Below are 16017 nucleotides of genomic sequence, written 5' to 3'. Positions count from 1 at the left end.
GATTTTTATATCTTTAATTCTACAGCTCCAATTTAAAAAAAAAAAATTGCTGGTATCTAATTTCATTGTGTAGATTTAGAAAAAAATATATTTTTTTAACTGGAGCGTTAAGATGCATCTGATGCATGTTATCCGCTGTTTGATGCATGTTAACTGCCTTTCATGCATCAGATGCACCTTAACAAAAAAACAAAGAAAAAATAACTTTTGATTAAAAAAAACAGTGTTTGGGGTTTAGAAATTAGGGTTTAGGGTTTAGAAATTAGGGTTTTAGAACGAGTTTTTAATAATAACGGTTTAGAGTTTAGGGTTTAGGATTGAGGGTTTACGGAGTAAATCCGAAAATCCTAAACCCTAAACTCTAAATCGGGCTAAATCCTAAAAACAAAACTCAAAAAAACCTCAAAACACGTTAACATGCATCAGATGCATTTTAAGCTCTTGTTGAAAAATAAATAAATTTTTTTTATGAATCTACACAATGTCAGTAGATCACGGAATATTTTTTTTTTTTTTTAAGTTGGAGCTCTAATGTAAAAGATATAAAAATCTCATTTTACTTATCCCCTTAACTCAAAAAAGTCACTTATCCCTTGATACCCCCTATATATATATATATATATATATATATATATATATATATATATATATATATATATATATATATATATATATATATATATATATATATATATATATATATACACGACACAAAACTTTTCCGTGCTAAAATGAGCACGCAAGCTCCAAAATGGTTGAGCACGTCTTGTTAGCGGTGTGGGTTTGTGCTAGGAGCATATTGGCCGTACACGCCACTGTTAATTATGGTCTTACAAGTTTAATTTTTTCATTATTTTTACGTTTGTTTGCTTAGTTACGTAGTATTTTATTTTCATCTTTTTATGCGAGTCAGTCCTTTAAGTCTTTGGCTTTTAAGTAACCTCATGGATTCGGCAAACAGTGTTGGTACAACACTAAATGTATATGATTATTTTGACTATAGTTTTCATTGATATGTTTTGAATTACTAATTATAATGTTTTTACCGCATTTATAAAAAACAAAACTTTATATAACATCGACTATCTCCGTCCTAAAAAAACTCTCCATCTTAATGTGTTCCAAAAGTATTGTCCATTATTTTCAATAATCATAAAAAACCATTGAAGTTTCGATTATGTCATTTTTATTATTTCTTTTAGAAATGTAACATCAAATATGTCAACTATTATAATAACTAGTCCGGACTGGCCCGCGCGTTGCGGCGGGGACTTTCGGGCTGCATATTCATATTTAACGTAGCGTTGTGTATTTACAGAGGGGAACACGGCCCATGTGTTAAGCGCCATTTTAGATGTCGTTGTGTTAAGCGTTTTTTAAAAAGTATCCGTTTCGAACGTAGTTAGTTTTGTTTTGTTCAATAAATTTCCTCAAGTGTAACGGTGCTGTCGGAAAAATTTAACTCCGCGAGCAGAAAGATACGGGATGTCGTTGTGTTTAGCGTTTTTTAAAAAGTGTACGTTTCGAACGTGGTTAGTTTCGTTTTGTTCATAAAATTATTTCGAGTCTGACGTTGGCGTCGAAAAAATTTAACTCGTGGCGAGCGGGATGATACGGGTTGTCGTTGTGTTTAGCGTTTTTTAAAAAAATTTCCATTTCGCGTATAGTTAGTTCCGTTGGGTTCGTGAGATTTTTCGTGATTGAACGGTGATCTCGAAAAAATTTAGCTCGCACCGAGCGAGAAGATAGGGCCTGTTATAAATTCGAATGGAATTAGTTTCTTTTATTTTAATAAAATTATATATTTACACTTTTAATCTCTGAGAAAGTGTAAACCTGAGGGGTTGTTGTGTAAATATAGCCGAAGTTGATGGACTGTTTGTAATGTGAAAGCAAACGCAAAGCTACAATCCGATATAACTGAAACTACAAACATTCCCACCACATTTAGTATATAAAGGTTAATAATTACTCTTTAAAATAACTTTCTTAATTAAAATATTCCATTTAATGAAGGATAATATTTTTTTGGCGTAAAAACTAAAATTCATACATAAACGAGGTCGTTTTTCAAAGGAAAACGTCCTAAACAAAGATTACAAAAGAAACGGGGGACATGGAAGCTCGCGACTAGTAAACAATCATCTATAGCGAAAACTATCTATAAACAAACCCCCACTAACAACCCAGAAAGATCTTGAACCAAACTAAATAATGATAAACCGATCCAACACAATAGTACCTGATCCAAACAAAGCGATCTAAATAGAAGAAAAAAGTAAACGAATGATCACGAGACAAACCCAAATTCTCAACATCTCGGTCCTGCTCTATTCAGCTTACCATAACCGTCTCTTTCAAAGTGTTGTTCCCGGTTTGGTTCTCTATCTTGTAAGATAACACATTGGCGGATGCATCATGTGGTTCACTCTCCGCGATCAAACGGTGTCATCAAAAGCCTCCATAAAGGACAATTTAGACAATTTGATAATATATCTTAAATCTAACGAAAAGTCAAATCAAACATTATTTCAGACGGATGGAGTATATTTTACTACGCATAAATTATTTGTGATTGTCCTCACATATATTATCGTAAAGTTATATTGTCAGATTCTATTGTTAAAATCAATTCAGAAATATGTGTAAATCAATATTTTCTGTGTCTTCTTCATTAAAATCACCACTATTTATAATATACATGGAGTGTAAACCCTAATTGGCTGAACCCATTTATACAATCGGGCCGAGTCTTCTAAACTAATACATATTACAATACTTATACACTAACAATATGTAATACAACATATTGGATGGGAGTTACTTTTTTGTGCGTACAAATTCTTAAAATACTCACTTGTTATACTAAAATGGTGTATAGTGTAATTTACTTCACAATAATATAGTGTGTGTGTGTAATACTTATTTTTTCTCTAGTATAAATTTAATTGTTCGATATTTCTTTTAAATTTTTCCATATTAAATATGTATTTTCACAAATATATAACAATAATAACGTCAAATTCCTTTAAACATTTTTACAAAGTGTATGCAAGTAAAGTATAAAGTAAATAACAAAGTTATAAAATATATTACTTGTATAAGTATTTCATTTCCTTTGTTTCATATTAATAGTTCACTATTATTTTTGAGTTGTCTCAGATTAATAGTACATTTTTATAAATAAATAAAAATAAATATGATAAGATAAAATTCCTTTCATGCTATATATATATATATATATATATATATATATATATATATATATATATATATATATATATATATATATATATATATATATATATAATGTTTTAATCAAGAGGAAAACACTTTTTTAAAGGAAAATAAATCTTTTTTTTACAAACATTAAGATCACGTGAAAATATGAACATTTTAAAAAGACACTTTGTAATGAATGTTATTATTTTGACGAAAAAATGTTCTAAGAAATAAATAATAACATGCATCATGATTAATGTTTTAATTAAAGTTTATTGTAAGGGTTTAGAAATTAGAAATTAGGGTTCAAAAATTAGGGTTCATAAATTAGGGTTTAAAATTTATGGTTTAAAAATTAGGGTTTAGGTTTTAGAAATTAGAGTTTAGGGTTTAGAAATTAGGGTTTATATTGAATTTTTAACACGAACGGTTTAAAGTTTAGGATTTAGGATTTTGGGTTTAGGGACTAACCCGTAACACTAAACCTTAAACCCTAAACTCTAAATCGGGCTAAATTTTGAAAATATTTTTCAAACATCAAGTTCACATGAAAATATGAACATTTAAAAAAGACACACTTTTAAATAAATGTTATTATTTTGACGGAAAATAATAACATGCATCATGAGTAATGTTTTAATTAGATTTTTTTTTCATCTTATGCGAAGTATTTTTTTGAGAATCTAGGGTTAAATGTTTTGGGTTTAGTCCTTAAACTCTAAGCTCCAAACCGTTCGTGTTAAAAATTCAATATAAACACTAATTTCTAAATCCTAAACCCTAAATTCTAAACTTTTAAAAAAAGTCTAATTAAAAATTACTCATGATGCACGTTATCATTAATTTCTTCGAGCGTTTTTCCGCCAAAGTAATAGCATTTATCATAAAGTGTCTTTTTTAAATATTCATATTTTTACGCGATTTAAATAAAATAAAAAAATTTACTTCCCATATATATATATATATATATATATATATATATATATATATATATATATATATATATATATATATATATATATATATATATATATATGAAAATAATCAAGAGAGAATTAGATTATAGGAAGGGGCAAGCATGGACGAGTCTAGGTTAAATATGTGGGATCACGAAACACTACTATTTTAAAATTATTATGTAGAAAATATTTTTAAATTGTATAGGACACCACTAAATTAACTACATGACCCTTATATTATTCAAATTTACAGTTTTTCTTTTAAACTGTATAGGACACCACAAAAATAACTACTCGGACCACATATATTTTTTAAATTTGTACTTTTTTGAAAAAACAACCACTAAACTGTCATTCAAATATAATTATTACAAAAAAAAATTCAGGACCTTATTGAGTTGCGATCCTGAAATAGCCACTGCAGAATGTTGATGATCTTATTCTTCATTTTTTTGATCAACGCTGTTGGATCAGCCTTCATTTGGTCTTCATTCCAACTTGTTAATTTACATGGCTATGGGTTGTTTAGACATTTCATAATTAGATTCTTTTGTTTAATTTCGTTTTTTTTTTTCATATCACTTCATCTAGTTTCATAACCTAAACTAGTTTCACATTCTTGATTTCAGTTTCAATTTTATACTACAACCACCAATTAATTTCTACCGAAATACAATCTTCTTTTGCTTCCTACTTCAGAGGTATGCATCTTTCAGTATTTGAAAATAAATTATGATGCTAGTATCTGTTTGTATGTTTTTTATATGATATGTGTAATCGCACACCAGTTGTTCGATAAAGCCCAAGTCACTTGACCTCTATATTAATAAATTCCTTTGATATGCTTGTCACCAAGGAAGGATACATGTATATAATTGAAACGATCTGAAACTAATACTTTAAAAAGTTTTTTTTTATAAATACACCAACCACTTTTCATCTGATTTCGGGTCCCACCAAATTTGATATAATAACTTAGGCGGTGACCATTGAAAAATACACTTTCCCACGGTTTATATGGAACGGAATTACGGTTTGAAAGTTATGTTTTTACGAAAGCAATCCAACGACATACTGAAAGTTGGGCATGCTATTCTGCTATTTTGCACCACAAAATTCAGCCATCAGACACTGTTTTGAAATTTGTATAAACCAGTCTATACTCGACAAAATCATGCATGTCAAATTCAATTTTTAGCTTGTCGGGTCTACATTATAACCACTTTTTAGTTTTTACAAGAAACGTACCATTGTTAATATAGAGCCCGTAAAGTAGGCCTAAAAGTCATTTTCGACACCTTTATTAAAATCTTAATAATCTTTGTTGGTGATTGAAATTTTAATCCGTCCGACCTTAGCTAACCAAGTTATCTTTATAACTCTAAAATGACAATTTGAACGTACTGGTAACTTTAGTTTCTTAAAACCCTACATACGGATCAAAATAGATCCTTATGACCCAAATGGGTCGTAATTTTCCATTTCAACCAAAATATACCCTAATTCAATTTCAAGACACCAAAACTTCCAAACAAACTTAATTCGACATATGGGACGTGTTCACATTAACCATTACCCATTTACCATTTTGACACTTTTTGACCCAAACGGGTCAAGTGTCCAGAACCATGAAAGGATGAAAATGATTACGTGGATATAAATTATCTAATTAGTACTGTAATTTAATATTATCTTTTTTCTAATGTTACCTAAAATTTGGGGCGTTACATTGATTACGTGGATAACAAGTGCGAATGGAATTTATTTTTGATTATATGAACATATGATGGATTAAAATTAAGGTTTTGTTCTAAGATCGGTTGCAAAACATTTATAAGAGTTATACGGTTGCAAATCATTTATAAGATTTGACTTGTATGTTGACCTATATATTGTATATCGCAGAGACATAGCTTATGTTGTGATTGTTGCCACTCAAATGAAATTGGCAGAAGTTCCATATGGGCTGAACACATATGACATGAGTCTTCCTTAACAGATCGTAATCATACTTAACAACTCGATGAATGTCTACCTTATATTATTTTATTTAATAACGCTATACCCGAGTAATGTTTTAAATTTGATTGTATTATTTGTTTTGACTTTCATTAGATGAACTCAATTAGTAACATTACACATGTGGCATGTTTTAATGTTAATAAATTTTTTACTTTATAGCATATATTATTTTATTTTGCAATAAAGTTACATTAATATATATAAATATATACATAAAATAACTCGTACCAATGAAATCGATGATGAGACGACCATTAGAGCAGCGACCAGTGGGTTTATGGAAAAAGGTTTCACCATAAGGCGGCAGAAAAAAATGGTATTGTTGAGCCTTTGGTTTCCAAGCCAGTTCTTCTTTTAAGTTTCCAGTATCAGCTAACGAGTCACCAAAACTTATGATTGACTTGTAATAACACCCATTAGCATCTTGTGTACAGTTCAATAACATCAACACCATGACTAATTTGGTAAAATTAGAATATGATGAAATTGCCATTTGCTACAGAGTTTGAAATCAGGAAATTATGAGAGTTCTATAAATAGCAATAACCGGAGTAATTGAAGAAAGGGGTCTAGCTTACTTCACATGTGCACCGACTGGATTTTGACACGAAGCATACAATGACCTCCTCAAATTACAGTTATGCCCCTTTAAGTTTGGTGACCAAGTCTAGTAAGGTTCAAATTAATGTTTTATGTTTTTCTTAATCATATTTTAAACAGTTCATCCTTGAATTCATCATTGGTGTTGTCCTTCATAAACTCGTAAAACTCGGTATCTAGGTCATCATCCTTAATACTTATAGGTGTGAAATCCCCATGTCTACATCCATTAATGCCCGGAATTCGTCCTCTAAGGACGAATCAACGTCATCTAACCTTAAAATTAGAGGTGTTTCCACTAACCTAGTGTTTTCTAGCAACCTTTCTACCTCGACTTTGGAATTCAAATCCTCATCTTCATTATCCGAAGAATCCAATTTTATCGGATGAAACTCATCATCGTCCTCTGTATCAGAAAGGTCTCAATATATATCTGTTGGTTCCTCATCTATAATTTCATCCTTAAACTGTGAGGCTGTTAACCAGGGCCGCCCCGTCAATTCTAATTTTGCACATGGGCCCTATTCAATTAACAAAAAATAGGCCCTTTTGTATACAAAAGTTTTAAATATATGTACGAATAAGTTCATCAAACACTAAAAAACTTGGTTAACTACTAGCACTATAGGCCCCTTTGGATTATTGGCCCTTTGCGAGCGCACGTGTTGCACGCCCTCAAATCCGCCCCTGCTGTTAACATAGGTGGTAGAGTGGTAGGTTGTGGAGTTATGGGTTGTGGAATTGGTATAGACTTTTGATGGAATTTAACAACTTAATAAACGACATGTTCTTAAGATTTACATGTTCACAAAACCATTTTTATGATAATAAAGAAAGCGGAAGCATGCATAAGTTCATGTTTATTAGTTTAACCATTAAGTTAAATTCCATGTAAATATCATGTCTTGAAACATATGCTTACAAATAAAAGAAGAAGATAAGAAATATACCTCCTCAACTAATTTGAGGGCTGATTTGGAGGATGAAGTAGATGATGAATATTAGCTTCTAACTTGAAGCCTCAAGTTATAATACCCACAAGTTTTAGTGCACCAACACCACCCTTAATATAGTTAGGATTTAGAGACACTTGAATGACCAAAAACCAAGCTTGAAGACCCCTTCTTTCTGCCCAAAAATTTCGAACAGCAGCAGTAAGTTTTGGACAGAATGGTCAGCTGTTTTTGGCACTTGAAATGTTGTATATTTTGAGTCTTTCTTTGGTCTATTAAAACTAGCATGCACTTAGGGAGTTGTGGTCTTTAAAAGTCACAAGAATAAGCATGGGTGGACTCTTCTTGGAGCCTACAAAACTGCCGACACTTACACATTTATTTTATACAAGATTCAATTTTATAAAACTTGTATATAAGTTTGTAAAACTTATATAAAACAAACATGTATTTGTTACTTGCAACAATTTTATAAACCATTTTATAAAATATAACACAACATAATTATTTAAACCTATAAATAATTACATATAAATTATCCAAATAATTTATCCCAAGTGATGATATTTTAGAAAACTGATTTTCTAAAATCCAAGTGTCGCGTATTTATTTAACGATCCATTCGTTAAGATTAAATACTTATAAGGTGTCGGTAAGCTTGTTATTGGGTATGACCCGACTTGGATCATGACATATTAGCCACATTAATTTAATATGTCTCTCGGGCATACGAAATACCTTCAATCTCCCACTTGCACGAGAAACATAAGAAATTAATGCAAGTGATGGATACCACCTAACTACCGTCCATCACCCCCAATATGTTATGACTTTGTGCCATTCATTAACATCATCCCCTTCGAGTTCTCATCTCGGATATGAATAGGTGAATCTTTTCATTATATCCTTTCGTCCTAGATGTCATGTTAAATCTAAGAGATACAGAGTGATCACTCTCTTTTAGATTTAACTTTATCAGGCCTTAGACATCTGACTCTCAACGAATAAGAGGGACAAATTCCATCTTGATTATATACGTCCTAGATATATACTTTGTATTACACCTGAGCTCTTCCTTATGAACTACCTTATTTCAGAATAGCGAAGGAAAGAATCAAGGCACAGTACTTGGTAAATATCCGAACCGAATATGTATCTCAGGTCAGAGGATACAATGATATTCACCTTTACTCAAGATTACGTGTGATCAACCACAAAGGCTCCATTTAGTAAATCTTGAGAGCGGGTCTTCCAATATTTGTATCTCACAAATATCTATGAACCTTGGTTGCAAACTTGCCCCACATTCATCCCGTGAATGTATACCAATCCAAGTTCATAATAGTCTAAACCTCACACTTGTTCCCACAACTGTGATCGACTACGGAATTTAGAATAATCACTTATTCATGGATAAAATATGCAAAATAGGAACATAACTCAAAATAAATTAATACCATAATTATATTAATGAGTTTGAACAATTTCGTTCCGTTACAATACTTAAAACAGATCATGACCAATCACTAGAATATCAAAGCCCTAATGCACAAACATGTCCAGTATGTTTTGCTCCATGTAAGAGCTTCGTGAGAGGATCCGCTATATTAAGATCTGTGTGAACTTTGCGAATACATATCTTTCCCTTTTCAACTTCATCCCTTATGTAGTTGAATCTCCGCTCAATGTGACGGGTCTTTTGGTGAGCACGAGGTTCTTTGATTTGAGCAATCGCATCCTCGTTGTCACAAAAGATCTCAAGAGGGTCCTGAATGGAAGGGACTACTCCTAAGTCGTTGATGAATTTCTTCATCCATACAGCTTCCTGAGCTGCCAATGAGGCGGCAATGTACTCCGACTCTGTAGTGGATAAAGCAACAACATCCTGTTTTGAACTCTTCCAAGAGACTTCACCTCCATTTAATGTGAAGACATAACCGGATTATGATCGAGAATCATCTCGATCAGTTTGGAAACTCGCATCCACGTAACCTTTTACAGCGAGTTCCTCCTCACCAGACCCATATATCAGAAACATATCCTTAGTCCTTCTAAGATATTTCAATATACTTTTGACAGCAATCCAATGACTGTTTCCTGGGTTATTCTGGTATCTACTTGTCAGGCTAAGAGCGCATGACACATCCGGTCTAGTGCATATCATTGCATACATGATTGACCCAATGGCAGACGTATATGGGACTTTCTTCATTCTCTCCTGTTCATCTTTCGTGGTGGGGCACTGAGATGAACTAAGAAGTGTTCCCTTTTGAATAGGTACCAAACCTTTCTTAGAGTTCTCCATCTTGAACCTTTTCAAGATCTTTTCAATGTGTACACTTTGATTCAAACCTATCAGTTTCTTGGATCTATCCCTGTAGATCCCAATCCCCAAAACATATTGTGCTTCTCCAAGATCCTTAATGGAGAAGCATTTACTTAGCCAAGTTTTAACACCTTGCATAGCCGGAATATCATTTCCAAATAACAATATATCATCCACATATAGTACAAGGAATATGATTGTGCTCCCACTAGCTTTCTTATATACACAAGCTTCATCACCATTTTTAATGAAGCCAAATTTCTTCGCCTCCTCATTAAAACGGTGATTCCACATTCTAGATGCTTGTTTCAATCCGTAGATTGATTTCTTTAACTTGCATACCTTTTTAGGATATTTCGGATCAACAAAACCTTCGGGCTGAACCATATATACATCTTCCTCAAGATGTCCATTTAGGAAAGCGGTTTTGACATCCATTTGCCATATTTCATATTCATAATGAGCAGCAATGGCAAGTAATATCCTAATAGACTTTAGCATTGCCACAGGTGAAAAAGTTTCATCATAGTCAACCCCTTGAGTTTGAGTGAAACCTTTTGCTACAAGTCTAGCTTTATATGTATCCAAGTTTCCATGTATGTCGGTTTTCATTTTGAAAAGCCATTTACAGTCAACTAGCCTTGAGCCAGTAGGTTGTTCAACAAGTTCCCAAACTTGATTGTCATACATGGATTGCATCTCAGCGTTCATGGCTTCCTGCCATTTATCCTTATCAATCCTTGATAAAGTATCTTGGTAGTTTGTTGGTTCATCCAAATCAACCACATAGCAACCATCCATGAGAAACCCGTATCTCTCGAGAGGATTACTAATCCTACTAGATCTTCGAACGTCTTGTGTACTTTGATCAACCACTTGATCATTCTCAACATTTTCGTGTTGAGTGCTAGTGTCAACCAATTTTGTATCATCTATTTGATCTTGAACCTCTTCAAAATCTATCTTCCTTTCACTATTACCTTCCATTAGGAACTTAGTTTCAAGGAATTCTGCCTTTCGAGCAACAAATACATTTTGTTCGGTCGGATCATAGAAATAGTATCCCATTTCATCCTTGGGATATCCTATGAAGATACACTTCGTGGATCGAGCATGCAACTTATTAGCATTATAGCGCTTTGGATAAGCTTCACATCCCCATACTTTCAAGTATGAAAGAGAAGGAGGTTTTCCAAACCACATCTCGTGAGGAGTTCGTTCCACTTTCTTGGTTGGGGCCATATTTAAAATACGAGCCGTGGAGCATAGACAATAACCCCAAAACGATAGAGGTAACGAGCTTCTTGCCATCATAGATCGAACCATATCCATTAGGGTTCGGTTCCTCCTTTCGGAAACTCCATTAAGTTGGGGTGTTCCTGGTGGAGTAAGTTGTGAGATAATCCCACAACTCCTAAGATGATCTTGGAAAGCATCGCTTAGGTATTCACCTCCTCTATCGGTACGAAGTACCTTGACTGTCTTGTTGAGTTGATTTTGTACTTCGTTTTGATATTCTTTGAATGCTTCAAAAGTTTCATCCTTATGTCTTAACAAGTAGACATATCCGAAACGACTGAAGTCATCAATGAATGTAACAAAGTATCTTTCACCATTCCTAGTCATGGGCTTAAATGGTCCACATACATCCGAATGTATTAATCCCAATAAGTCTTTAGCCCTTTCATAGGTCCCTTTGAAAGGTGCTTTAGTCATTTTGCCTTGCAAACAAGATTCACATACATCAAACGAGTCCATCTCATTTGATTTCAAAAGTCCATTCTTTTGAAGTGTATGCATTCGGTTCTTGTTTATGTGACCAAGGCGACAATGCCATAAGTAGGAATCACTCAAATCCCTTTTGAGTTTCTTGGTGCTTGTATGGTATTTTGAGCTACTAGATGATGTGTCATCATGAACCAATTCATAAATTCCATTTGAAGGCGAAGCCTTAAAATAGAATACATTATCTAAATAAACGTGGATATCATCATTAACAAAATTAAGATAAAAACCACATTGTTTTAAACGGGAAACTGAAATAATGTTTCGACATAAATCCGGTGCATACAAAACATTGTTCAAAATAAGTTCCAAACCACTTGGAATGTGACAACCCGGAAATTTCCAACCAAATTTAAACTTTAATCTTTATATGTTTCCGACACGATAAGCAATATTTGTTAAGTTAAATTGCAAGAATTTTAAACTATGTTCATACATTCATTCAACCTCGACCAAGTTCCAACGATTCACGAACCATTAAACGAATATGATTATATATGTATATGTGTATATATATATTATAACTTGAAACGTAAACAAAATATTAGATTAAATACTTTATATGATTGTATCTGTTTCAAAATGTTTATCAATGGAATTAGAAGATAAGATCAAATGATTGAATTATCAGATATATTGAATTATGATTACAAGTCCCTGTTGAAATGCCCACGTTGATTTGAGAAATCTTTCCATTTTAACAATATTCGGAAAATGGTAAAGTGATTTATAAATAAGAACAAATTGTCAATCATTGAGAACTAGACAAAGGATAGTGGAAGATTGAATCTCATAAAGACTCGATTGATCTATTTAGTTTCAAACGTACAAAAACGTTTTCAGTTTAAAAAGAACTTTATTATTAAAACATATATAACTTTTATAAATATCTAGAACCACTTTTGACAACTCATTATTTAACTAGTATGATAAAGATAACGATATTTATATTTTATTTTATTAAATATATATAACGATTTAAATTAATATTATATATATTTATACGCATATTATACGTACATAGTTTTATACTTTTACTATACTTAAACTTTACCTTTACTTTATTTTTACTTTACTTTAACTTTAATAATTCACTTTAATAATTCATACTTTAATAATTCACTTTAATAATTCATACTTTAATAATTCATACTTTAATAATTTACTTTAATAATTCATACTTTAATAATTCACTTTAATAATTCATACTTTAATAATTCACTTTAATAATTCAAAAATCTATTATAAATAGAATTCAATAGGTTTCATTATTTCATAGAAACTTGAAAATATTTTTCTCTAAACTCTCTCAATCGATTTACATATATATATTTACTCCGTATTATTTCAAGATATTATTAGTATACATAAAATATTACGACGGAGTGCTGTCCGAGTGATTTCGAAATTGTTTTTCGAGTAGGATATGATTAAGGAAATTATGGGTTATAGCTATGGAGGTGATTGAGTATGGTTCATGGGTATGCTCGTGAGGTCAATATAGTGTTTATCATTTTTATTGCGTCTACGTACCTTTCCTGCAATATTGAATCTCAATATTGATACGTGAGTACTCATAATTTAACTTTTACATACTAATAGTGTATCCCTGACTAGTGCTCGAGTATTTAGGATTATGCATGCTTGTACTTTTGATATTGCCCTTAGACAGGTTAGGTTGAATCTTGAATTAGTTACACTTGCGGTTGAGATAAGGTATAAGATATGCATGTCCTTGGAAAGCTAGCGAAAAATTAAGGACTTTTCCTTTAGATATCGAATGGTTTCGATGAACGGATTAGAAGTTATAATCAATTGAATTTTCAATATTTTTATTAAAAATGATTATTATTATCGTCGTTTTATCGTCGTTCTAGTTTTATCTTATTATTATCATTATTATTATCTTTATCAATAAAAGGGATTTATCATTAAAAAATGTTATTTTTTTTATTATTACTATCGTTATTATCGTTAAAGTTATAATTAGTATTATTATTATTATCCAATTATTATTATTATTATTATTATTATCATTATTAATATATATATCATTATTTAAAAATGGTTATTGTCATTGTTATTATTATTATTACTATATTATCATTAAGATAATTATTAGTATTATCGTTAATAATGTTATAGTAACGATCATTATTAATATTAGTGTAATTAAAACAAATATTTGTAACACCTAATTATTTTGATTACTATTATTATCATTATTATGAACACGATATAAAAGACGATTAAAAGCTATTAAACGAAACGATTAGGAAATAATGAGTAAGAGTATCATGATGAAATTAAAATATTATAAGATATTGATTTAGATAAAATTATCGTTCTTATTATTTTTATCATTACTATTATTATTAAAAGTATCGTTAGTATTAAAACTATCATTTTAACAAAAATTATCATTTTAATAGAAATGTCATTGTTACTATAAAATATCATCATTATTATTATTTTAAATAGAATTATTATTTTAAAGATAATATTAAAAATTATCGTAAATATTAAAATTATCATAATTAGAATTATCGTTTTATCATAATGTCATCTTAGTAATTATAAATATTGATATTTTTACAATAATAATTATTATTACAAAATAATACAACTTTTACTTACTATCATTATAGATATTATTTTATCAAATAAATATGTGATACAAACATATTTTACTACGTGTAATAACTTACTTTAATAATACCTATCATATTATCTTTATGATATTAAATGAACCCTATAAATTTTATTACTTAATATATATATAAGTATATTATATTATATAAATTTAATATAAAATTTTATTTATTAATAAATAAACTATATTATTTACTCTAATAAATCTTTTAAAAATATTTAAAAATATAAAACGACGATATTTAAACTATATATTAATCATGTATAGATTTTTGGAAATTATTTTGAGTCAAATTTACTTTTGTTGACTTTTGCATATTAATCTCGAGCATTAGGATTGTGGTACACTATGACTTGACCTAATTTGTTAGATAAATATTGACCAACACATAATTATATATAATTAATTTAGGTTCGTGAATCCGAGGCCAACCTTGCACTTGTTCAATGATGTTATATGTATTTTTACTACGAAATACAGTATGGTGAGTTTCATTTACCTTTTTACCCTTTATATTTTTGGGACTGAGAATACATGCGCTTTTATAAATGTTTGACGAAATAGACACAAGTAATTGAAACTACATTCTATGGTTGAATTATCGAAATCGAATATGCCCCTTTTTATTAAAGTCTGGTAATCTAAGAATTAGGGAACAGACACCCTAATTGACGCGAATCCTAAAGATAGATCTATTGGGCCTAACAACCCATCTAAAGTACCGGATGATTTAGTACTTCGAAATTTATATCATGTCCGAAGGAGGATCCCGGAATGATAGGGGATATTCTTATATATATCTAGTTAATGTCGGTTACCAGGTGTTCACCATATGAATGATTATTTTTGTCTCTATGCATGGGACGTATATTTATGAGAACTGGAAATGAAATTCTTGTGGTCTATTAAAATGATGGAAATAAATGATTATGATAAACTAATGAACTCACCAACCTTTTAGTTGACACTTTAAAGCATGTTTATTCTCAGGTGTTAAAGAAATCTTCCGCTGTGCATTTGCTCATTTTAAAGATATTACTTGGAGTCTTTCATAGCATATTTCGAAGAACGTTGCATTCGAGTCATTGAGTTCATCAAAGATTATTATTAAATCAATTTATAGTTGGATAGTGGATATTATGAAATGGTATGCATGCCTGTCAATTTTCGATGTAAAGAAAGTTTGTCTTTTAAAAACGAATGCAATGTTTGTAAAATGTATCATATAGAGGTCAAATACCTCGCAATGTAATCAACTATTGTGAATCATTTATAATGTATATGAATGGGTCCTTTCAGTTGGTATCAGAGCGGTGATCTTAGCGAACCAGGTCTGCATTAATGTGTCTAACTGATAAGTCGATAGGATGCATTAGTGAGTCTGGACTTCGACCGTGTCTGCATATCAAAAGTTTTGCTTATCATTTTGTGTCAAAAATTAACTACTTATCATCCTCAGGAAATTACCTGCTTATCATTTTTAGTCTAAGACACGTC

At 30.8% G+C, this 16017-nt stretch overlaps 1 protein-coding gene across 3 annotated transcripts in view; it reads right to left on the bottom strand.

Annotated features, from left to right (window-relative positions):
* LOC139886569 (GDSL esterase/lipase At1g28580-like) overlaps positions 1 to 6729 on the bottom strand; it is a 40979-nt gene extending 34250 nt beyond the window's left edge. For 2 of the 3 annotated variants that reach the window (XM_071870417.1, XM_071870418.1), the window contains exon 1: positions 6432 to 6729. In XM_071870417.1, the coding sequence (XP_071726518.1) occupies positions 6432 to 6696 (265 nt within the window). In that variant the 5' untranslated portion in view covers positions 6697 to 6729. Of the gene's footprint in view, positions 1 to 1836; positions 1927 to 6431 lie in introns of all 3 variants that reach the window. The other variant, XM_071870416.1, reaches the window with a different exon arrangement.
* Between the last annotated feature and the right edge of the window lie 9288 nt (positions 6730 to 16017).

This window comes from Rutidosis leptorrhynchoides, chromosome 1 (genome assembly GCF_046630445.1).
Source record: "Rutidosis leptorrhynchoides isolate AG116_Rl617_1_P2 chromosome 1, CSIRO_AGI_Rlap_v1, whole genome shotgun sequence".
In the NCBI taxonomy this organism is placed as follows: domain Eukaryota; kingdom Viridiplantae; phylum Streptophyta; class Magnoliopsida; order Asterales; family Asteraceae; genus Rutidosis; species Rutidosis leptorrhynchoides.
Note: the sequence above shows the minus strand (reverse complement) of the source record. Positions and strands in the feature narration are given on the sequence as shown.